We start from the raw sequence: 24,042 nt of genomic DNA, 5'->3' as shown, positions 1-24,042 counted from the left end.
ATTTTATTGCACATAACTCTTTAGGTTTGGAACTTAATGCTTCTGGCATTTTAAATCCATCAGGGATTTTCATGTAGATATCAGTATCTAATGATCCGTATAGATAAGCTGTAACAACATCCATGAGACGCATCTCAAGATTTTTATCAGCGGCTAGACTCATCAGGAATCTAAATGTGATCGCATCCATTACAGGAGAATATGTTTCCTCATAATCAATACCAGGTCTTTGAGAAAATCCTTGGGCTACAAGGCGAGCTTTATACCTTGTAATCTCATTTTTCTCATTTCGTTTTCGAACGAAAATCCATCTGTACCCAACTGGTCTCACATCTTCAGGTGTGAGTACAATAGATCCAAACACTTTTCGTTTGTTAAGCGAATCAAGTTCGATTTGTATTGCTTCTTTCCATTTATTCCAATCATGTCTCTTTTGACATTCATATATGGATTTCGGTTCTGGATCATCGGTATCTTCATTTACCTCACCTGACACGATATATGAGAAAGCATCATCAAGATCATTTTGTTCATTTCTATTCCATATCCTTTTATTATGGATGTAATTAATAGAAATCTCATGATTATCTTTCGATTCATGATGCTCTGATTCATCAGAGTCCTTATCATTTATTTCTCCCAAAATATTTTCTGCTATTTTGGGTGCATCATATATTTCAGCTTTCTTCTGTTTCCTAGGATTCTTATCCTTAGAACCAGCAGGTCTACCACGCTTCAGGCGTGTTTTTGGCTCTCGTGTGTCATCCTCCTTTTCTTGTTCATTTGGCATTTTGATACGAGCAGGAGCATTTGCAGCTGGTATATGAGATTTAGTTACCGTCTTGGTATCTACAAATGCATCAGGTAGCTGGTTAGCTATACTCTGTAAATGCATAATTCGTCGAACTTCTAGTTCTGACTCTTTAGTAGGAGGATCAAGATATAAAAATGATGGTACACTCCATTTTATATCACTTCCAACATTTTTGTTTTCTCCCCTAGAACTGGGAATACATTTTTGTCAAAATGACAATCAGCAAAACGTGCTGTAAAGACGTCACCAGTCTGTGGTTCTAGGTATCTTATAATTGATGGAGAATCACAACCAACATATATTCCCAACCTTCTTTGTGGTTCCATCTTTGTTCGTTGTGGTGGTGCTACAGGCACATATACTGCACAACCAAAGATTCTAAAGTGGGAAATGTTTGGTTCTCGACCAAACGCTAACTGTAGTGGGGAATACTTATGGTATGCACTCGGTCTGATCCGAATGAGTGCTTCTGCATGCAAAATGGCATGTCCCCATACAGAGGTTGGAAGTTTTGATCTCATGATCAATGGTCTTGCAATCAATTGCAGACGCTTAATTAAAGATTCAGCCAAACCATTTTGCGTATGAACATGAGCAACCGAATGTTCAACTTCAATTCCCATTACCATACAATAGTCATTGAATGCTTGGGATGTGAATTCACCAGCGTTGTCTAGTCTAACTCTTTTAATAGTATAATCAGGAAACTGTGCTCGCAGTTTGATTATCTGAGTTAGAAATCTCGCAAATGCCACATTTCAAGATGATAATAGACAAACGTGTGACCATCTACTGGATGCGTCAATTAATACCATAAAATAGTGGAATGGTCCACATGGTGGATGTATCGGTCCACATATATCACCTTGAATTCTTTCAAGGAACTTTGGTGATTCTTTATCGATTTTGGTTGGCGATGGCCTTACGATCAATTTTCCTAGAGAACATGCAACACATGTCATTTTATTCCCTTGAGAAATCTCCTGGATTTTTTAATGGATGACCATGTGAACTTTCTATGATTTTACGCATCATTGTAGTGCCTGGGTGGCCAAGACTATCATGCCATAACGTGAACTCTTCTGGGTTCCGTTTTACTACAAGATTTGATTCGATCTCATCGATATAAGTATGATGTAATCCCGAAGGAAGTTCTGGAAACTTTTCCAATATGTGTTTTCTGCCACATTTTTCAGAAATTACATACATGTATTTCTTTCCATCCTCAGTTGCAGACTGAGTATCATATCCGTGAAGATATATGTCTTTAAAACTCAACAAATTCCTTTTAGAACTCGGAGAATATAAAGCATTATTTATGGAAAATTTTGTTCCATTCGGCAAAGTAAAGTTTGCTTTACCAGTTCCTTCAATCACGTCTGCAGGACCTGATATTGTATTGACGACAATTCTTGTCGGTTTTATATCAGAGAAGTATCTCTTTTGTCTCAGAATAGTGTGCTTTGTTCCACTATCTGGTATGCATATTTCACGAATCCGTTTCTTGGATTTTGCTCCATTAGTATTTTGATCCATTTCTGAAATTATCATAAACATTAAATAAAAGTGAAACGTGAAATTTATTCATTGATTATATAAAGAAAACACACAATAATTATACATATATTGTTGTTAAAACAACATTATTCTTTGAAAACATAATTATTATATATTACAAATGAGGACTATTCAGCAGTCTTATTAGAAACATTTCTGTACTCTTCAAGAGTATTCTAGTCCAGCTCATTTGCGAAATTAGAGGATTCAAGGTATAAGGTCCCTTCAACGTTTTCCATGAGGTTCACCTCTTTAGCCTTTCCTTTTATGGATTCTTGATATAACTTGCACAAATGTGAGGGAGTACGACAGGTACGGGACCAATGTCCTTTACATCCACATTTGTAACATTTCCACTCTTCAAGAGCGTGAGGGAGATTGATTTCCTTCTGATTATCGAATCTGTCTTTCAAGGCTTGCCATAATACGGCTGGGTCCTCAACGTCTCCATAGTAGTGAGTTAGATTCTCATCTAAATGCTTCTTCAGGAAGATTATCGCTTCGGCTATATGCTCGGGTGGCGATTTGTTACCGACTTTTATCGCTTCGGTTATATTTTTTTTTATTATTACAAGATAAGGTTTCACATTTGTGACCCATCTGACATAATTTTCGCCGGTTATTTTCAGAGCCGGGAACTGGAGTTTCTCGACGTTTGCCATTTGTAAAACGCAAAATAATAATTTTATTAGAACTTCATAATTTAAAAACCGTTTACATTAACCATACAAGCAATTACAAGGATAAGCGATGTAAATAAAATTAAACCGATAATCATCTTAAATTCACTCGGAGTAAATTCTCCATCGAATAAACCATAAATAGAAACACAAATAAAATGGCACATAAAAACAAAAGTGCGCGAATCATCTTTCTTGAAAAATCGGAGGAGAGCGATTTGAAATTTTTGAGAGAAGATGAAATGTTTTGGATGATGAAATGAAGTGAAAATGAGTTGTATTTATAGATGAAAATTACTGTTCATGACCGTTGGAGAAAGGGGAAATTTTTGAAAAATTTTCTTTGTGACCGTTGGGTTAAATCGAGTGCACCAAAAATTAGTCTGAAAATATCGTATAAAACGGTCAATCAAATCTATAAAATTTCATAAAAGTGAAAAATTATGACAATGAAATATTTATGTTATATGACAACAAATCATGCGACGGCTCAGCCGATCAATGCAGAATAATAAATAAATTATACGGCGGCTCGGCCGACCAATTAATAATAAACAGAATATAAGGTGGCTCAGCCGACCAATAAATAATAAACAGGATATAAGGCGGCTCGGCCGACCAATAAATAATAAACAGGATATAAGGTGGCTCGGCCGACCAATAAATAATAAACAGGATATAAGGCGGCTCGGCCGACCAATAAATAATAAACAAGATATAAGGCGGCTCGGCCGACCAATAAATAATAAACAGGATATAAGGCGGCTCGACCGACCAATAAATAATAAACAGGATATAAGGCGGCTCGGCTGACCAATAAATAAATTAAATTACTAGTAAATAATATAGGCGGTATTCCGGCCATTATAACATGATATAAATAATAGTAGAGGCGGTATACCGACCATTATAACAGTGTATAAATGATACAAATAAATTTTACCGAATCGCAGAATGATCATGCTGATAACGTGTTATGAAATAACTTATAATTTATAGTATCGAGAAATTTAAATAAGAGTAGAATTTAATACCCGTAGGAAGCAAATAACACTACTATGAGTGAGAGAGTTTATTATAAGTAAGAAGAAGATGTAATGGTTCTTTTCTTATAAACTCTTGTTCTTGTTTTTTGGTGTACAAAAGAGTGAGATGAGTGATGGTATTTATAGTGAACAACAATGCATAAAATATCAAAGATGGTGCTTGATTTGGTAAATGAGTGGGTGATCATAGTGCTTGATGAGTAGATGATCATAGTGCTTGAGTTGGTAAAGGGGTGGAGGATCATTTCAAAGTTTATCTTATAACAAGCCCTACTTTGTTGCGTGTTTTTGTTTTCTTTCTCTACACATCTTAATTTTATTAAGTTACTCTTTTAAACAATAACTAGGTAATAACCCGCGCTTTGTGCGGAATGTGATTATTAGTTTCATTATTTTTGATAAAAAGACATTAAATCTGTTTAATCTAGATATTGATTCGTTTTTTTTTTTAATCTTCTAATATATAAATATTATTTTAAATTAATATTCATTTTAGTTTATTTGGTTAAAATGTTTGATTTTTTTTGTTTTTTTCCGGTAAAAAACAAAAATTAATATTATTTGTTTATTTTCATGTTATGAATTTTAGATAGCCGTCGAACCACTATTTTCATGTTGAACCAATAGTTTCTAAACAGATAATAGTCTAAGAAAAAGAAAAAAAAATTATTAACACAAATCATTTTACTACAATTTGGTCGGTAGTGAAAGAAGCATTAAGAAAAAATATTTCAACTTTAAAAAAAATTAGATACTTCAGTTGTGGTAAATACTTAGTTATACGGTGTTCACATTAAGGTGCACATGTATTTATATGTAAAAAGTATATAAAAATAGTTGACAAATATATAAAGATATTGTTAATTAATATTAAATGACATTTTTGTTCAAAATAATACATGAAAGATAAAATTAAAATTAATTTAAAATAAAAAAGACCTTGACATTAGTCATTTTTTACATATAAAGAAAATAAAATTGTATCCGTAAATAGGGGTGGACACAGATCGAATATCTGGGTATTTGGAAGCATTCGTGTCGATTCGATCTTTAGCCACCTAGATATTCGGTGACTCGGATATCCGAAATGTTTTAGAATTTTAAAGAATATTTGATTTGATCCGTAAATAAAATAAAATTTTAAAAATAATTGAAAATTTTAATAATAACATTTTATTACAAAAATAAAACATCATTTAACTTTTTTAATTCTAGTACATAATATAATAAATTTAATTCATAAAAATATTGTAAAACTGATATAAAGTATAATATATATAACGTATACATATAATTCTTTACATATATGTATATATATGCATATAACATATCGAATTAGATATTTGTTCTTATAAATATTGGTATTTGTGATTTGCTTATTTTTTGGATTTTGTATTTTAGTATTTGATTTGTTTCGTAGAGTTACGGATATCCAGATTTTTTGGTTCAAATCAAAATGGATAACAAATAGAATCAAAATTTATGAATATTTTGCTCAACTTTATCCGTAAACAATAAAATAGTATATATATAGTTTGGCTTTTGATTCGTTATCTATTTTTATTCGAACCGAAAAATCCAGAGTTTTATTGGAACCATGTATGTGAGTTTTATATTAAAAAAATCACAAAGTACATAGTGTGAACACATTTATGAATATAGTGTGAACGCGTTAACATACTTATTATCAAATCATTGTGAAGCTACCACGTGTATATTATAGTGTGAATACATTTATTACAATGTTTCTCTTTTAATATATAAGGGATAAGAAGAAATTGTCTCTTTGATAATGGTCATAAACATCATAACAAAATAAATTATGCCAAATTGAACTTATTCACATGACAGCGAATTCGAGACAAATCTTAAATGCGTCAGTAAAGCATTCATGACAAAGTCGGATATCTGAAATTTAGTGGTATTTAGTTGTAATGTCGAAATCCAACTCTCGCTTGCAAGAAAAACTGAAGTAATCTCGATTGTCTTCTGACTTTGTATATACCGCTGTACAAGATAACAAACCGGTGTATAAGCGGGAAATTTTGCTCAGCGTCGAATATGCCTTAAAGATTGGATAAAAACCCTAGTAAACCCACCAGAAATCTTTAAAAATCTGGTAAAAAGACCAAAACAAAAGAGTAGATATTAGAAGTTATGAGGCATTGATTTATGGGATCAGGAGGACCACCAAAAATCTGATAAAGATCTAGCCAAAAAGACCAAAACAAAAGAGTAGATATTGGAAGTTGTGAGGCAGTGGTTTTATAGGATAAAAAAAATCAACATATATAGGAGGTAAAGCAATATAAGGATCTCACGCGACTATGTGGAGGTTAGACCATGATTAACCTGTGGTTCTTCGAGTGATGTTCTTAACGTAAGTTAAGAAACTGTTTTTTAATTTTTAACTAAAAAAGTTAAGAACCGGTTCTTAAAATCTTTATTTAAGAACCGGCTCTTAGGTTTTTTAGTTAAAATTTAAAAAACAGTTTCTTAACTTCCGCTAAGAATCATATCCTAAGAATCTCGAATTAATCATGCTCTTATAATCTTAAAGTGAATGGGCGTTAAGTCTATTGTTTGTTAACTATTTCAAGATTTAGAAGAGCCCATCTAAGAAATCCGCCTTTAACTTAGAAGTAGTTACGAAGACAAAGGATGTGTTGCCACCGATAAGAGGTATATGGCGATTTGTTCAAATGAGGACAAGCAATTTGAGATAGCTAAGAGTATGACTAACCCGGTCTTTTAATCGGGGTTCTTAACTCATGAGTTGATATTTTTTTTTTTTTTTTTTTTTTACACTTTTCGGCTAAGAGACGGTTCTTAGAGCATTGGCAATAAGAATCCTTAAATGAGAGTCTTTAAAGAAAAAATAATTAAATAATTAGTGGACCCCACCAAAAACTAAAGATCCAATCCTTAAAATTCTTAAATAAGGATTATTTCTTAGTGAATCCTTGCACTATTTGCGGGTCCCCACGACATGTGGCGATCCGTGATTGGTTGATATATTATTTTTTATATCTCTTATTTAATAGACGGTTCTTAACTTTTCTTAGTTAAAATCTAAGAAAAGCTAAGAACCGTCTCTTAGCCGAAACTAAAAACCCCAGTTAAGAGACTGGATTAATCATGGTCTAAGAAATACAAGGGACATAAACTCCTATATGATTAATGATTATTAAATGATTTATTAGAACAAAACATTACACAATGGGCCCGTTTGTTCCATCTGGATGAAAATGAGAGTTTTGTTTGTTTAGACAATAAAAGTGCAACTCATTCAGATGGATCATCCGGATGACTTTTGGAAATTTAGGCTTAATTTTAAAGTCCATCCAGCTGAACCAATTTGGTTCATTTGAATGAAGATGGTTCATTCAAAATAGTATAATGTCTATTATGCCCTTAATGTAATTCACAAATTACAAATCTAAACATAATATCATTTTGTCACACACGAAAACTGACAAAACCACAAAAATGTGTTTTCCCGTAAAAATCTAAAAACTAATTTTTCACGCAAAAACCCCAAAAACGCATTTTCCCGCCAAAATTGTAAAAACGTGTTTTTTCACCAAAATTGCAAAAACCGCAAAAACATGTTTTCATGCCAAAATCACAAAAAACATGTTTTCACGCCGAAAACCCAAAACACAAATTTCCGCCAAAACACAAAAACATGTTTTCCCGCCAAAATCGCAAAAACGTGTTTTCCCGCCAAAACTGCAAAATCTCGTTTTCCCGCCAAAATTGCAAAATCTCTTTTCCGGTCAAAACCCCAAAAACGCGTTTTCCCGCAAAAACCGCAAAATGCGTTTTCCCGCCAAAATTGCAAAATCACGTTTTTCCGCCAAAACAGGAAATTTTCATTTTCCCGTCAAAACCAAAAAAGTAATTTCCCGCCAAAACGCGTTTTCCCACCAAAACCACAAAAACGCGCGTTTCCCACTAAAATCGCAAAATCTCGTTTTCCCGCCAAAATCGAAAATCTCATTTTCCCACCAAAATCAAAAATCTCATTTTCCTGCGAAAACCGCGAAACCGCAAAAACGTGTTTTCCTGCGAAAACCACAAAACATATTTTCCCGCCAAAACCGTGAAAACGCGCTTTCCCCCCAAAACCAAAAAAAAATATTTTCCGCCAAAACCGAAAAATGTGTTTTCCCGCTAAAACCAAAAAATCTTATTTTTCCGCCAAAACCACAAAAAACCCGTTAATTTTGAAATAATTATAGTGTAAATATATTAGAATAAATAATTAAATGTAATATAGTTAAAATTAATATCAAATATATTATTAAATCAACACAAGGGTATTTTGGTAATTTGTTTACTAAACTCATTTGGATGGAAATGAAAATAAAGAAACAAACATAAGATCCATTTAGATGATTCATCTAGATGAACTCTCTGGATGGACAAACAAACAGTCACAAAAATCTGAATGGATCATCTGAATAGATTATACAAATGAATCATCTGGACGGGGATGACAAATGGTGAAACAAAACAGACCCAATATATAGGAGATTACAAGTAAGGTTTTAATAAAATATATTTACATCATCTTGTTTCTATATAGTCACTCCAATCTTGGAGATGAGTTGATGGAATCTTGAATATGAAAACTTGTAGACAGAGAGGTCAGCTTCATGTGATATGGGTCTGATTATATTTTTTATGGACCTGTATAATTACAAATGGGCCTATATTCGGCCCATTATCAAAATACCCACAAAAACCCTAGGTCAAAACTACTTATTTCGCGAGGGAACCACACTGCCGCAAACACACAAAGAAGAGCAGAAAAAATGGTGTCAGGGTCAGGTATCTGCTCGAAGCGCGTGGTCGTCGACGCGCGACACCACATGCTTGGTCGCCTGGCGTCGATCGTCGCCAAGGAGCTCCTCAACGGCCAGAAGGTCGTCATCGTGCGGTGCGAGGAGATTTGCCTCTCCGGTGGACTCGTGCGTCAGAAAATGAAGTACATGAGGTTCCTCCGCAAACGTATGAACACTAAGCCCTCGCACGGTCCCATTCACTTCCGTGCTCCCTCCAAGATCTTCTGGCGTACTGTTCGCGGGTTCGTGAAATCAATCTAGCTCTCTCTTGTGTCGTTTAAATGTTTGATCTTTAGTGAATGTTTTGGTTTGCTACAGACAAAATTTTGTTTTTTTAAAGTGATTAGAGATGTGTGAAATGTGTCTGAATCTGTCTATCGCTCTTGTGTGGTTTAAATGTTGGATCTTTAGTGAATGTTTTGGTTTGTTACAGTTTAAGTTTTGGTTTTTAAGTGATTAGAGCTCAGTGTAATGTTTCTGAATCTATCTAGCAATCTTGTATCGTTTAAGCGATTGATCTTGAGTGAATATTTTGGTTTATTACAGTCAAAGTTTTGTTTTTTTTTAAGTGATTAGAGCTGAGTGAATGTTTCTGAATCTATCTAGCTCTCTTATATCGTTTTAAGTGATTGATCTTGAGTGAATGTTTTGGTTTATTACAATGAAAGTTTTGGTTTTTAAGTGATTAGGGTTGAGGGAATGTTTCTGTGTGTGTGTGTTAATAGTGTAACGTAACAAGGAAGGTATTACATTTTTGTTGCTTATAGTCATGTTCTCAATGTTAGAAATATCTGTATGGGTTCAGTTAATGTTTGTAGCTGTGAGATTTCATGATAGATCTTGAGTGTATGTTAGAAGTGTAGGATTTGTTACAAGTCAAAGTTTTGAAGTGATTTTAGGTGACTGAATGTTTCTGTGTGGTTTGATTTTGCAGTATGATTCCACACAAAACAAAGCGTGGAGCCGCTGCACTTGCACGCATGAAGGTTTTTGAAGGTGTGCCTCCACCATATGACAAGGTCAAGAGGATGGTTATTCCTGATGCTCTCAAGTTTGTACATTTACACTCTTCTCTTCTTTTTCTGGTTTCATATGCTTTTGGGTCATCATGATCATCTTTTTTTGTTGTACTTCAGGGTGCTGAGGCTGCAAGCTGGCCACAAGTACTGTCTGTTGGGTCGTCTTTCTTCTGAAGTTGGGTGGAATCACTATGACACCATCAAGGTATGCATTGCCCTTGATTGCTTGCACCAGCTTGTGTTCTGTTCTGTTCCTATATTTAGCTACTAGAATGTGTCCAGTTTTGTTTGTTCCTACGTAGATGTAATAGATAAGGCAAGCATACGTTTTGGTTAGAAGGAAAGCTCTCTCTACCTTATGAGATTTCGTTGGTTATTAACGTCGTTTGATCTAATAATGTAATAGGAGTTGGAGGCAAAGAGGAAGGAGAGATCTCAAGTGGTTTACGAGAGGAAGAAGCAACTTAACAAACTTAGAGCCAAGGCCGAGAAGGTCGCTGAAGAGAAGCTTGGAGCACAGCTCGAGATTCTTGCACCAGTCAAGTACTGAGATCATCAGTAGGATTTGTCTTATGCAAGTTTTGAGCGTACCTATGATACTTTTGTTTTACCTTTACGTAGGTGTTGTATCAGATTTCGCCCTAATGTTTTCTTTCTTGAATTCCAATTTATTTGCTACCAGTATACCTCCCGTGCTAACGCACGAGACAGTTTACTTTTTCAAAAATTACTTTTATCATAACTTTCAATGAAAATAATTTATTATTTTAAAATATTATATGAACATCCGCGCATAATTCTCTTTCCATTTCATTTTAATTGTTGTTTTAAAATTGTGCATACAGATTAAGAAAGCAATTAATTTTATATATTTTCAAAATAAAATCATCATTATCAATACACTTAACCATATTTTAACCAATAGAAAATAGATTAGAATATAAAATCAATAAATTTTGCATTGAAATTATAAAACGACACTTATTTTGAAACAAAAATTAAAACGGATGGAGTATTAAACTGCTTGCATATTTGTAGTATTTTTCAAAAAGTACATAAGAAATTATACACCAAACTATATTTAAAATAATTTCTTTGAACCAATAACTTTAGACAATGATTTCTTACAGAATTATAAAAACTTGATTTAACTTAATATAAAGTTGGATTTAATGAATCTATAAATTTACTATTTTTATTGTATTTTTAGCTAGTTACATATTTTTTTTTCTTTTTAAAAACACACAATTAAACAAAATGAACCTAAGTTGCTTTTTTTGATAGTTTGTTCAATTTTTAAGATTAAAATTACAAATTTAGTTTAGTTTGAACCATACATTTTGGCTTGAGGTCTCCATGTAGTTGAATGTCTTTATAAAGTAATTCAAACAAACATAAAAATTGAGGCCTAGAGAAGGGTTTGTGTAAACATTTTGGCTTCGCGAAAGAACTCTGATGTAGAGTAATCTATCAATGAGGATGTAATCAAAAGATATATCTTACCACGTAAGAAACAAAAAAAACATGTTCCAAACTTATGCCCCATGGATTATAAAAAAAACATGTACCTCGGTAAAGAGGACGATACCATAAGACTAGCTCGGTAAAGAGGATGATACTATAAGAGTTACGCCCCATGGACCCCAGTAATTAAGTAATGATTGTCATACTATAGAGTGGGACCTGATTGCATCAGAATCAGATGAATTGACATGATCAGTGGAAATAACAAATTGAATCTAATCACTCGGGTAAAAACAATAACCTCATCCTTTGATCCAAGCTACATTTACTATCGCGATGTTCCACAAGAGGCATGCTATCAACCCTGCATAGTTCAATAGTTTATTCTGTTAACATTTGACAAGCCTCTTCACAGATCTAATATTCGTTGCAGAGGTCTAAATAAACCTAAATCACTTTCTTTCTCATACATGTCTAAAGCAAACTGGAATATTTTTAAAATTGAACAATACATATATTTATGTTATATTTTTTACTTTGTTTTTGCCAAAAAGTTTCGTATGAACTCATCACACACACACACCACCATTAGTACCTGCAAATTATGCCTGCAACAAAATCTTTAAAGTTTCTCACTCCTCTGAAACCCTCCAACATCAGGTACCAGTATCAATCTTTTCACGAAGGCCACAATCCATCGTATCAATCTAAAAAACTTATTGATGATGAATTTTTAATGATTAATCAGTAAAAAAAAGAGTAATAAAATTTTCAAATTGGTAGAGAAAAAATAAAGTAGATATGAAGGAACTGGTCGAGATCAAATTGATATTTAAGAGAGATGAAAGGATCCGTTGTTTTTTTTTTGTAGTGGAGAGGATAGAGAAAAACTGAAAACTAAAGAAAAAACAGAGAGTAAATTTGTAGATAAAAATTATATAAGAAAGAAAACACTAATAGTCTAGTAAATTTTCTCCGGAACTTTTAAATATTGTCCAAACAAATTTTGTGTAACCGAAAATGAAGCATTAAGAAAATAATTTTATATAATAATATGATATTTTGCTTGTATTTTAATATTTAATTATATATTTCTATTTATACCTTTATATTTTAGTGTAAGATTTGATTAATTAATATTAGTTATCTATAAAAGTTTTATGAATTTATATTAATTATGACAAATATAAAGAGCATAGTATAAATTACAAATAATTTTAAAATTAAATTTAAAGTTTTATTTTCGGAAAAAAACACCTTAAACTTCTAATATAAAGTTTGCAAAACTCTATAATAGATAATCTTTTCGGAAATGCACTCAGGAAGAAATGATATCCTGCCACAATGGCATTGGCTACAGATTCTTAACTTCACTTTCTTACTAGATATACCAAAATGAAACAAGAACATGATTGATTCATACTTGAAAAGTATTAACCGCTGTACTTGATTAAAGGGCCATTGACTGGAACTATACCCGAAAAAAATAATTGAAGGGCCTCTGAGAATAAGGCAAAATGTTTAAAAAGCATAAAAAATACTTTCTACTTGTTATGAAAGACAGCCAGCCGAAAACGTTGAAAAATATAAAAGATACGGAGTCTGCTGCACTATTTGTACAGTGAATTTCTTCTCTATATAAACGATCGATTTCGATCATTTGTAACTCGCACTTCATCTCTCTTCTCCCCTTTTATAACAAGTATTTTTTCTCGCATATTTATTATATACCAGTGTTATCTTCTCTCTACGCGTATACAATTTTGCCCTACTTAAATTCCCGCGATACAATAAAATTCTAGTTCTTTTCATAACACGTTATCAGCACGATCGTTCTCCAATTTGATAAAATTTATTTGTATCATTTATACCCTGTTATAATGACCGGAATACCGTCTATATTATTTATTAGTAATTTAATTAATTTATTGGTTAGCCGAGCAGCCTTATATTATATTTATTGTTAATTGGTCGGCCGAGCCGCCTTATATTATATTTATTGTTAATTGGTCGGCCGAGCCGCCTTATATTCTATTTATTGTTAATTGGTTGGCCGAACCGCCTTATATTCTATTTATTGTTAATTGGTCGGCCGAGCCGCCATATAATTTATTTATTACTCTGCATTGACCGACTGGGCCGTCGCATGATTTGTTGTCATAACATAAATATTTCATTGCCATATTTTTTTTACTTTTATTAATTTTATGAAATTTTATAAATTTGATTGATTGTTTAATATGATATTTTCAGACTGATTTTTGGTGCACTCGATTTAACCCCAACGGTCACAAAGAAAATTTTCTCTTTCCCCAACGGTCATGAACAGTGATTTTCATCTATAAATACAACTTATTTTCACTCCATTTCCTCATCCAAAACATTTCATCTTCTTAAAAAAAAGAAAAAAAAAATTTCAAATCGCTCTCCTCCGATTTTTTTTCATTTCAAGAAAGATGATCCGCACATTTTTGATTTTATGTGCAATTTTTATTTGTGTTTCTATTTGCGGTTTATTCGTTGGATAATTTGATCCGGGAGAATTTAAGATGAATATCGGTTTACTTTTCTTTACATTGTTTCTCCTTGTAATTGCGTGTATTATTAATATAAATGGTTCGTTTTAAAATTACGAAATTCTAATAAAATATATTATTTTGTGTCTTAGAAATACAAATGGAAAACGTGGAGAAGCTCCAATTTCCCGCTTTAGACATCACCGGTACCAACTACATTTCATGGGTTACAAATGTTGAACTTCATCTTGAATCTCTTGGTCTATCCCAGACCATTAAAGAGAATAATACTTCAACGCTTCAGGAAAAGGCTAAATCGGTGATCTTCCTTAGAAGACACCTTGATGAAAGTATTATTTATGACTATGCCAACATGAGAGACCCTAAAGAGCTATGGAAGTCTCTGAAAGATCGTTTTGATCATCAGAAAGACATAACACTTCCACTTGCTCGGGATGAATGGCAGAGTCTGAGATTCCAAGATTTCGACAAAGTGATGAATTACAATTCTGCTGTGTTAGGAATTGTGGCCAAATTGAGATACTGTGGTGAAACGATCACCGAGTCTCAAATGCTTGAGAAGACATACACCACATTTCACAAGAGCCACATCACCCTGCAACAACAGTACATGTTGCGGGGATATACCAAATTTTCGGAATTGATTGTAGCGCTTCTCATAGCAGAAAAGAACAACGAGCTTCTGATCAAGAATCACATGACTCGTCCAACTGGTTCTAAACCGTTTCCTGAAGCAAACGCATTAGATGCGAAGAAACCACTCAAGGAAAATAATACCTTTCGGGCTCGCGGTCGCGGTCGTCAAAACTACCGTGGACGACGACGAAAGTACAATCCACAAGATAGGAAGTCATTCCAGTGGGTCCACTCTGAACAAACCCCTAAGAGAAAAGAACACCAAGGAAATACCTCCCAGAAGCGAGAAGAAGCTTGTTTCAGATGCGGTACTAAGGGACATTGGTCTCGTTTATGTCGTACCCCTACACACTTTTGCGCTCTATACAAGGAGTCCGTCAAAGGGAAAGAAAAAAAAGTAAACTTTGCAGAACACTCTGAGGGTACAACGCACCTTGATGCGTCTGACTTTGTGAATGATTTCGAGGAGACCGCTATCACGGAAGCTTAAGTGCCCATCATGTGACTCTTGAAATTCCACAATTATACCATAAATAATTGTTGTTTGTGGAAGATTAATGTATAATTATTGTGTGCTTTTCACCTTCTTATGTATAATTATTGTGTGTTTAATATTTCCTGATGATGTATAATATTTTATGAATAATATTATCTTTCTTTTTGTTTGTCTCAGAAATGGACATTACAAATGGACAATCAACCAAGATCAATACTAAAGATATTTGTATACCAGATAGTGGAACAACGCACACTATTCTGAAACACAGAAAATATTTTTCTGAACTAAAACCGAAAAATATCACTGTTAACACAATATCGGGTCCTGCAGACTTGATTGAAGGGATTGGTAAAGCCCATTTCACATTACCCAATGGGATAAAATTCTCGATAAATGATGCACTATTTTCTCCAAATTCTAAAAGGAATTTGTTGAGTTTTAAAGACATATATCTTCAAGGATTTGATACTCAGTCTGCAACTGAGGATGAAAAGAAGTATATGTATATTACTCTTGGGAAATCGGGAAAACAAAAAGTATTTGAAAAATTACCAAAACTCCCTTCTGGTCTGCATCATACATATATAAGTGTCATTGAATCACATTTGGTGATTAAGGAAAATTCTGATAATTTTACACTATGGCATGATCGTCTTGGTCATCCAGGCACTACAATGATGCGAAAAATCATCGAGAAATCACATGGTCATTCACTGAAACCCCAAGAAGTTTATCAGGGGAATAAAATGACATGTACTGCGTGTTCTATTGGAAAGTTGATTATAAGACCATCACCAACAAAAATAGAGAAAGAGTTACCAAAGTTCCTTGAACAAATTCAAGGCGATATTTGTGAACCTATACATCTACCTTGTGGACCATTCTATTATTTTATGGTAATGAGCGACGCGTCGAGTAGATGGTCACATGTTTGTCTATTGTCCTCTCGGAATTTGGCATTTGCGAGATTTTTATCTCAGATAATCAAACTAAGAGCTCAGTTTCCTGATTATCCGATAAAGAGAGTTAGACTAGACAACGCTGGTGAATTTACCTATCAAGCATTCAATGATTATTGTATGGTAACTGGAATTGATATTGAACACCCTGTCGCTCATGTTCATACACAAAATGGTTTGGATGAATCATTAATTAAACGTCTGCAACTGATTGCAAGCCCATTGATCATGAAATCTAAACTCCCAATTTCCGTGTGGGGACATGCTATTTTGCATGCAGAAGCACTGATTCGGGTGAGACCAAGTGCATATCACAAATACTCTCCAATACAGTTAGCATTTAGACGAGAACCAAATATTTCTCATTTAAGAATTTTTGGTTGTGCTGTATATGTGCCAATTGTACCTCCCGAACGTACAAAGATGGGACCCCAAATGAGGTTAAGGATATATGTTGGTTGTGACTCTCCATCAATTATACGATACCTAGAACCGCAAACTGGTGACGTATTTACGGCACGCTTTGCTGATTGCCACTTTGATGAAAAAGTATTCCCAGTTCTAGGGAGAGAAAATAAACAAGTAGGAAAGGATATCAGATGGTGTGTACCATCTTTGCTACACCTTGATCCCCTTACAAAACAGTCGGAATTAGAGTTCCGTCGAATTATGCATTTACAAAGCATCGCAAATCAACTACCCGATGCTTTTGCAGACACCAAATTGGTTACAAAATCACATATATCGGCTGCAAATTCCCCTGCTCGTGTAAAAATACCACATGAACGTGGAGTAGAAGATAATACACGAGAGTCTAAAATACGCTTGAAGCATGGTAGACCTATTGGTTCTAAGGATAAGAATCCTAGAAAACGAAAGGATGTAGAGAAACAAAATCTTTAAAATATAGCAGAAAAGTTGGAAGTGATTAACAATGAGGTCGATGAAAATGTTGAACATCATGACTCTGAAGAAAGTCATGAGATTTCTATTAATTACATTCATAACAGAAAAATATGGAATCGAAACAAAGTGAATGGTGTTGATGATTTTTTCTCATACTTTGTTTCGAAGGAAATAGATGAAGAGAGTGATGACCCTGAACCAAAATCTATTTTGGAATGTCAAAAGAGACATGATTGGATAAAATGGAAAGATGCAATACAAGTCGAACTTGATTCACTTAACAAACGAGAGGTATTTGGTCCTATTATAGTCACACCTGAAGCTGTGAAACCAGTTGGATACAAATGAGTTTTCGTTCGAAAACGAAATGAGAAAAATGAGGTTACGAGATACAAAGCTCGTCTAGTGGCTCAAGGTTTTTCTCAAAGACCTGAAATCAATTATGAAGAAACGTATTCTCCAGTTATGGATGCAATCACTTTTAGATTCCTGATGAGTCTAGGAGCTGACAAAAATCTAGAGATGCGTCTCATGGATGTTGTTACAGCTTATCTATATGGATCATTAGATACTGATATCTACATGAAAGTTCCTGATGGATTTAAAATGCCAGAAACATTAAGTTCCAAACCTAAAGAGTTATGTGCAATAAAATTGCAAAGATCACTATATGGGTTAAAACAATCTGGACGAATGTGGTATAATCGTCTCAGCGAACACTTAACAAAAGAAGGATACACGAATGATCCTATATGCCCTTGTGTTTTCATAAAGAAAACAACATCCGGATTTGTGATAATCGCAGTGTACGTTGATGATCTTAATATTATTGGAACTCAAAACGAAATCCAAAAGGCATCAAACTATCTGAAAGGAGAATTTGAGATGAAAGATCTCGGGCAGACAAAATATTGTCTAGGATTACAAATTGAGCACTCTCAAAAGGGTATATTTGTACACCGGTCTACATATACCAAACGAGTATTGAAACGCTTTAACATGGATAAAACAACTCTTCTTAGCACCCCGATGGTCGTTAGATCACTTAATGTTGAAAATGATCCGTTTCGACCATCTGAGGAAAATAAAGAAATATTTGGTCCTGAAACTCCATATTTAAGTGCAATTGGAGCTTTTATGTATCTTGCAAATTGTACTCGACCTAACATATCTTTTGCCATTAATCTTTTAGCGAGAATCAGTTCGTCTCCTACACGAAGACATTGGAATGGAATTAAACATGTCTTTCTTTACCTTCAAGGAACAACTGATTTAGGTTTGTTTTATCCTAAAAACTCGAAATGTCAAATGATTGGTTTTGCAGATGCAGGTTACTTGTCAGATCCACACAAAGCTCGATCCCAGACAGGATATGTCTTTACAATTGGAGGCACTGCCATATCTTGGCGTTCTCAGAAGCAGACACTTGTTGCTACTTCTTCAAATCACGTTGAGATCATTGCACTTCATGAAGCAAGTAGAGAATGTGTATGGCTAAAATCAATAAGCCGACACATCTGTTCAAGCAGTGGGATTGATGAAAATACAGAGCCAACTATTCTATATGAAGATAACGCAACATGTGTTGCTCAAACGAAGGAATGATATGTCAAAAGCGATAAAACCAAACATATACCTCCGAAGTTCTTCTCATACATTCAAGAGCTCGAGAAGAATAAAGAGATCGAAGTAAAATATGTTCGATCATGCGACAATGCAGCCGACCTCTTCACAAAATCACTACCTACCTCGGTATTCAGAAAACATGTTCATAACATTGGAATGCGCCTTCAGAAGAATCTATGACTACTCATTCGAGGGGGAGCTTACGTAGTTGTACCCTTTTTACCTTACTATGGTTTTTTCCAATGGGTTTTCCTGGAAAGGTTTTTAACGAGGCAACAAAGACGTTAAGCGAGAGTGGATAGTGACACCGGTCCCCAAGGGGGAGTGTTATGAAAGACAGCCAGCCGAAAACGTTGAAAAATATAAAAGATGTAGGGCCCGCTGCACTATTTGCACAGTAAATTTCTTCTCTATATAAACGATCGATTTCGATCATTTGTAACTCGCACCTCATCTCTCTTCTCCCATTTTATAACAAGTATTCTCTCTCGCATATTTATCATATATCAGTGTTATCTTCTCTCTACGGATATAAAATTTTGCTTTACTTAAATTCCCGCGATACAATAAAATTCAAGTTCTTTTCGTAACACTACTCAACTTCTTATAGCTTTAGCCTCTAGTCCTCATTATCGTGATGCTTCCTTTACCACCTTCTGTGCGGATCTTAGTCTTTCCAACGACAGGTTTACCAGAGAACGCTGAGGTTTGGATCACCGGAGTCTCTCCTTTGTTTTCCTTTGGTTTCGCTGGTGGAGTTAGAATTTTCTGGTTTATGTCCTTGAGAGTCATGTCACCATGAACCCCACATGGTTTGATGAATGAAAATGGATAGATGACAGAAGACGCTTGCCTTGAAAAAGATTTTCTACCTTTGAAGATAACATTTGGAGAAGAACGAGTCACAGGTCGTTTAACGTCACTGGTTTCTGCTTCTGGTGGGAGGTTTAGATACTCTGCACCAAAACACAGAGGACTTTAGCAAGAAAAGCTAAAGAAGAGAGACTAAAACAAAGAAAGCAGCTGACCTGAAATATCTACATGGACATCATCAGGGGAACCAAAGCTTCTGAGAGAGAAAAGTAACAATAGTAATCAGTTAAATGAAAGCAAATAGGATATACTAAAGTGAAAAAAGAAAAGAAAGATTTAAACATACAAGTCATCAGGTAGGGTTGGAGCCTCAGGATCATTTAAGCAGTCAACATACCACTCGTCAGCATACAGATCATCAAGGCCCTCGATGCTTGAAGCAGAAGCATCTTCTATAAGCTGAGATCCTTTGGGTAAAAGCTCATCAAATGTTTCCTCTCTAGCCTGAACATTTCATAGAAGGAACATCAATAGGAGCATCAAAGATAGTATTAGAATCTCATGCAACTTCTTAAGCTATCAAATGCAGCTTAGATTTTGTAGACTCACGCTTGATCTTAAGATTGAAGAGAGGCTTTCACTTCTGAAAAGGGATGTTTCCATAGGCTGGTCTTCGAACTGTAACATCCGACGCCTCTTTACAGCAGAACGTGTCTCACGTGGGACGTCCGGCTTCATGATCGTTTGATCTGAGGCACAAACTCACTAGATTTAGAAACCATTATGAAATTGGCATATATGGGGATAAAAAGAACAACCTGTTGTGACCTGATGATAACCGGACTCGCTACAGGCCTTCACTGGGGTGGTGGATTCATCATCATCATCCTCGAACATGTAGGAGTGATCTTCTTGGTTTAATGTGACTTCAATCATCGTGCACTCCGTCACATCAGCTGGAGTTAGAGAACGATTTAGTCATATGCTTATCACAAATGTTATAAGATTTAAAAGTGATGTAAGAACTTACAGAAACTAGACTGCGGCTGGTGATTATTACAGTACTGACTTGGCCAATTCCATGAGGGGCTACTGCAAATTCTTTAGACATCACATCACATGATCAAACCCATAGTACATTTACATGTTAAGGCGCTTTGCGAAGACTGAAGAGTCTTAAGCATATCTTGTAAGTTCCCAAATGATCAAACATATTAACTATGCAAATAGTAACATAATATTCCAACTTCAACGTCAGTCAAAACATAACAACATAATATTTTTTCATCACATTTTTAGAGTAAATCCGACAATGATTCCATCCTAACACTAAACTCAGAAACTAATCAGACCCAAAAACCCAGCACTGAGCAAGAAATGACCATCAAATCATAACGATTTTCAGTAAAATCCAGAGCCTAAAAAGCAGAAAAGTCGAGAAGGATAAGAGAATATACCGATCTTCTCCGTAGTCCATCGTATCTTCTTCCACTGCCCACGCAGAATAACTAACCGTTGCTCAGAAAATGAATTGTATAAATCAAACACCATTGTAAAATATATATAAAAACACGCACGACTGGTATGGAAGACTGAGAGCATATATATACTTAAAAGAGCAGTTGTTTCCACTGACCTTAGTGCGGCTCGAGATATGTGCTTACAGCTTACTGCTACCAAGCGGCGAGTTTCTTTCTCTAGTGGTCAATATTTATATCCTCTCTTCTTCTCTGTTTATGAGAGTGAGAGAGAGAGAGAGAGAGAGAGAGAGAGAGAGAGAGAGAGAGAGAGAGAGAGAGAGAGAGAGAGAGAGAGAGAGAGAGAGAGAGAGAGAGAGAGAGAGAGAGAGAGAGAGAGAGAGAGAGAGAGAGAGAGAGAGAGAGAGAGAGAGAGAGAGAGAGAGAGAGAGAGAGAGAGAGCTTTTTTTTTTCCTGTGTAAGAAAAAAAAAGACCATTCAGTGCGAAGCACGCTTTGTAGTTTCGATGTCGTGCATCCTCTTTTCTCGCGATTTTTCTCCTTAATTGTTCTAACGGAGTATTTATTTATAACCCGATTATCACTTCATCTCTTTGTTTATTTTTGTATATTTCGATATTCGCTTTTTCATTATTTTCTGCCAACTGTAACGTTAGTTTTCTGCCCAACTTTAAATACACGAAAGGGAGATAAAATTAAAATTATTGAAAATATAATTTTATATTTTATATTATGTGGACGTTATATAATGTCTACTATATCAGTGTTATAAATCATGGAGTGGATTACCATTAACCAAGACCGGTTCAATACATAGAAGACAAGAGGAGAAAATTCGTTGGCCACATCAAGCCCAGCCACGGCCGCAAGAAGGAGAGAGAGTCGGCCAATGACCTAGCCGACTTAGAACTTAGGATGTTTTCATTTTCTATGTTTTAGTAGTTTTCCTATTTCCTGTTTGATTAAGATTTGTACTCTTTCCTTTTATCTCTATATTGTAATCCTTATATAAGGAACCCTCTTTGTTCATTAATAATAAAATAGAAATATTCAGTCTCAAAACCTTCTATTTCAACACATTATCAGCACGATAGACTCCAAAACCCTGAGACAAAACCTAACCTAAAATCCGTCACACATAAACCCTAAAACAGGCGCAACTTAAAATTGATCGATCTCTCTAACCCTGAGGAACCAGACGATGAGCCACATATCATCTTGAAGCTCTCGACGAGACGAATCCATCAGCGCAAATCGTTCGTCGATCCGATCTCAGACGCGCCTTCACTTGTAGAAATAATACGCGGCGCCGTATTGATCTTTTGGAACCCTAATCCCGAAGAACCCTAAATTGTTCTTGCTTGCGTTCCAGCTTGCAAACACCCGATCAGCTAAAGCCCTTAAGTGTTCCTGATCCTAGACATTCACAGCTTCCTGTTCACAACAGAGCTAGTCCAGTTCGCATCACAACCAGCTTGAGTTCCCTATCAACCAGCTCGCGAACTCGATAAGAAGAACACACGTCCGTCTCAGCCTCATCTCGCGACCCCGACTGCACGCGTCCATCTCAGCCTCATCTCGCGACCCGACTGCAAGCGTCCGTCTCGACTCGAGACCCGATAGGAAGAAGACAGCTCGCGTCCACGTCGCAGCTCACGACCGAGGTTCATCCGTTCATCTTTGGAGGTCCGGTTTCTACAATCTGCAAAACAAAGGTAATCCTAATTCTGAGAACATGAATCTACCCTGGTTGTTTTGTAAAGATTGAAACCCTAAAAGATAATCTCTAAAACTAAAAGCCATGGGTTAAATAGATCAATCCTCTATGAGTAAATCGAAGCTCTATAAGTTCGATCTAAAACCTAAAAACAGGATTGATCCATTGATCAATTAAAATCAGAACCTTAAAGGTTTTTGAATCTCAAATCAAACCCCCTTGATCAAAGATCAAAGTTTTCGAAATCTCCTAAAACCCTAATTTTGGAAAATCGGTTTTTAATTTTGATTTGAAACTTGAGTATTTGATTGATCGCCTAGAGCTATGATTAGGATTGTTTTAAAACTTGAATCTGAATCTTGTTTAAACTAAAACTCTAATCTCGAATTTTAAAATTCCTAATGGCCTTGAAACCCTTAATCTTGATTGATATTTCTAAAGGCATTGAAACCTTAAATCTCTCATTACTTAAAGCTTGAAAGATTGATTTAAAGAATTTACATATTGAATGAGAGTTAGGTTGCTAGATTATTTAATTCTAAAACCTAATAGATATGCAACTAAAAAATAGGATTGAATGCATCTAGATCCCGTTTTGTATATGACCGTGTGGCCTAATACATTGCTCACACTTGCGGCCTTGTGCCCTTGATTGATTAAAAGCCGTGTGGCTTAGTGAATATCAAAGTGACCGTGTGGCCTAGTATCCGGATGGTTATATAAACCGGATTGCATCATGATCCGATCCTTAAGATCGTTGTATCACTAATATGGCTGTATGGCCTAAGCATCACATTGCAAAACCGTGTGGCTTAAGCATCATAAATAGACTTATGAAATCATGTGCACTGATTATTTAAATTGGTTGCAAGAATTCTAAATCATGAATTGATTAATGATTTCAGATGTCGAGATTTGAGCCTTCGGATTATGCTGCCCTAGATATATCTGGAAGATATTATCCAGAATGGGAAATGAACACTTCAACTGCCCTGAAGTCTAGAGGACTCGGGAAATGTATCATTGAAGGCAATGATGAAATTGAAAGTGAAAAGCATATAGCCATAACTATTATGCGCTATCATCTCACTGAGGAACTAAGAAATAAGTATGAAAATATTGAGGATCCTTATGATCTTTGGATAAAGCTAAAATCCATATACTCAATGGAATTATGGCGAAAAGCCATGAATGATTGGAAGATTCTCAAGTTCCAGGATTTTGAATCCGTGGAAGAATATAATTCTGCTCTAATGAAAATCACCTATAGTCTTGAACTATGTGGTGAAGTGGTAACAGATGATGATTTATTATATAAAACATACTCCACATTCCATCCAAAGGATGTACTGTTATCACATAAGGCTAAGGGTTTCACATAAGATACCATTAACAGATTTGAGAAACTTCAGAAAAGATACATTGAGTAACGAAATAGTGAG

At 34.9% G+C, this 24,042-nt stretch overlaps 3 protein-coding genes across 6 annotated transcripts; 2 read left to right on the top strand and 1 right to left on the bottom strand.

Annotated features, from left to right (window-relative positions):
• The first annotated feature begins 8,874 nt into the window (after positions 1-8,874).
• On the top strand, positions 8,875-10,744 carry LOC106382482 (60S ribosomal protein L13a-4). The gene is made up of 4 exons (XM_013822507.3): positions 8,875-9,189; positions 9,882-9,998; positions 10,084-10,171; positions 10,373-10,744. The coding sequence occupies exons 1-4, from the start codon at positions 8,918-8,920 to the stop codon at positions 10,514-10,516; spliced, it is 621 nt and encodes a 206-aa protein (XP_013677961.1). The 5' UTR covers positions 8,875-8,917; the 3' UTR covers positions 10,517-10,744.
• A 3,362-nt stretch (positions 10,745-14,106) lies between these two features.
• Positions 14,107-15,093, top strand: LOC106378863. Its single transcript, XM_013818923.2, has one exon. The coding sequence runs from the start codon at positions 14,107-14,109 to the stop codon at positions 15,091-15,093; it is 987 nt and encodes a 328-aa protein (XP_013674377.2).
• Positions 15,094-19,117: 4,024 nt separating this feature from the next.
• LOC106379974 (protein XRI1) lies at positions 19,118-21,198 on the bottom strand. Of its 4 annotated transcripts, none has more exons than XM_013819813.3 (8): positions 21,043-21,198; positions 20,864-20,914; positions 20,437-20,507; positions 20,225-20,362; positions 20,016-20,155; positions 19,753-19,910; positions 19,622-19,662; positions 19,118-19,549 (listed from the first exon to the last, which is right to left on the bottom strand). In XM_013819813.3, the coding sequence occupies exons 2-8, from the start codon at positions 20,881-20,883 to the stop codon at positions 19,206-19,208; spliced, it is 912 nt and encodes a 303-aa protein (XP_013675267.1). In that variant the 5' UTR covers positions 20,884-20,914; positions 21,043-21,198; the 3' UTR covers positions 19,118-19,205. The 4 variants fall into 4 exon arrangements, with proteins under 4 accessions (XP_013675267.1, XP_013675269.1, XP_048602984.1 ...); XM_013819815.3 differs by having other exon boundaries at positions 20,437-20,498; positions 21,043-21,184; XM_048747027.1 differs by having other exon boundaries at positions 20,437-20,498; positions 20,864-20,897; positions 21,043-21,176.
• Positions 21,199-24,042: the final 2,844 nt, after the last annotated feature.

The sequence above is a fragment of the Brassica napus genome, chromosome C2 (assembly GCF_020379485.1).
Source record: "Brassica napus cultivar Da-Ae chromosome C2, Da-Ae, whole genome shotgun sequence".
NCBI classification, from domain to species: Eukaryota; Viridiplantae; Streptophyta; class Magnoliopsida; order Brassicales; family Brassicaceae; genus Brassica; species Brassica napus.
This window is presented reverse-complemented; position numbering and strand designations above follow the sequence as displayed.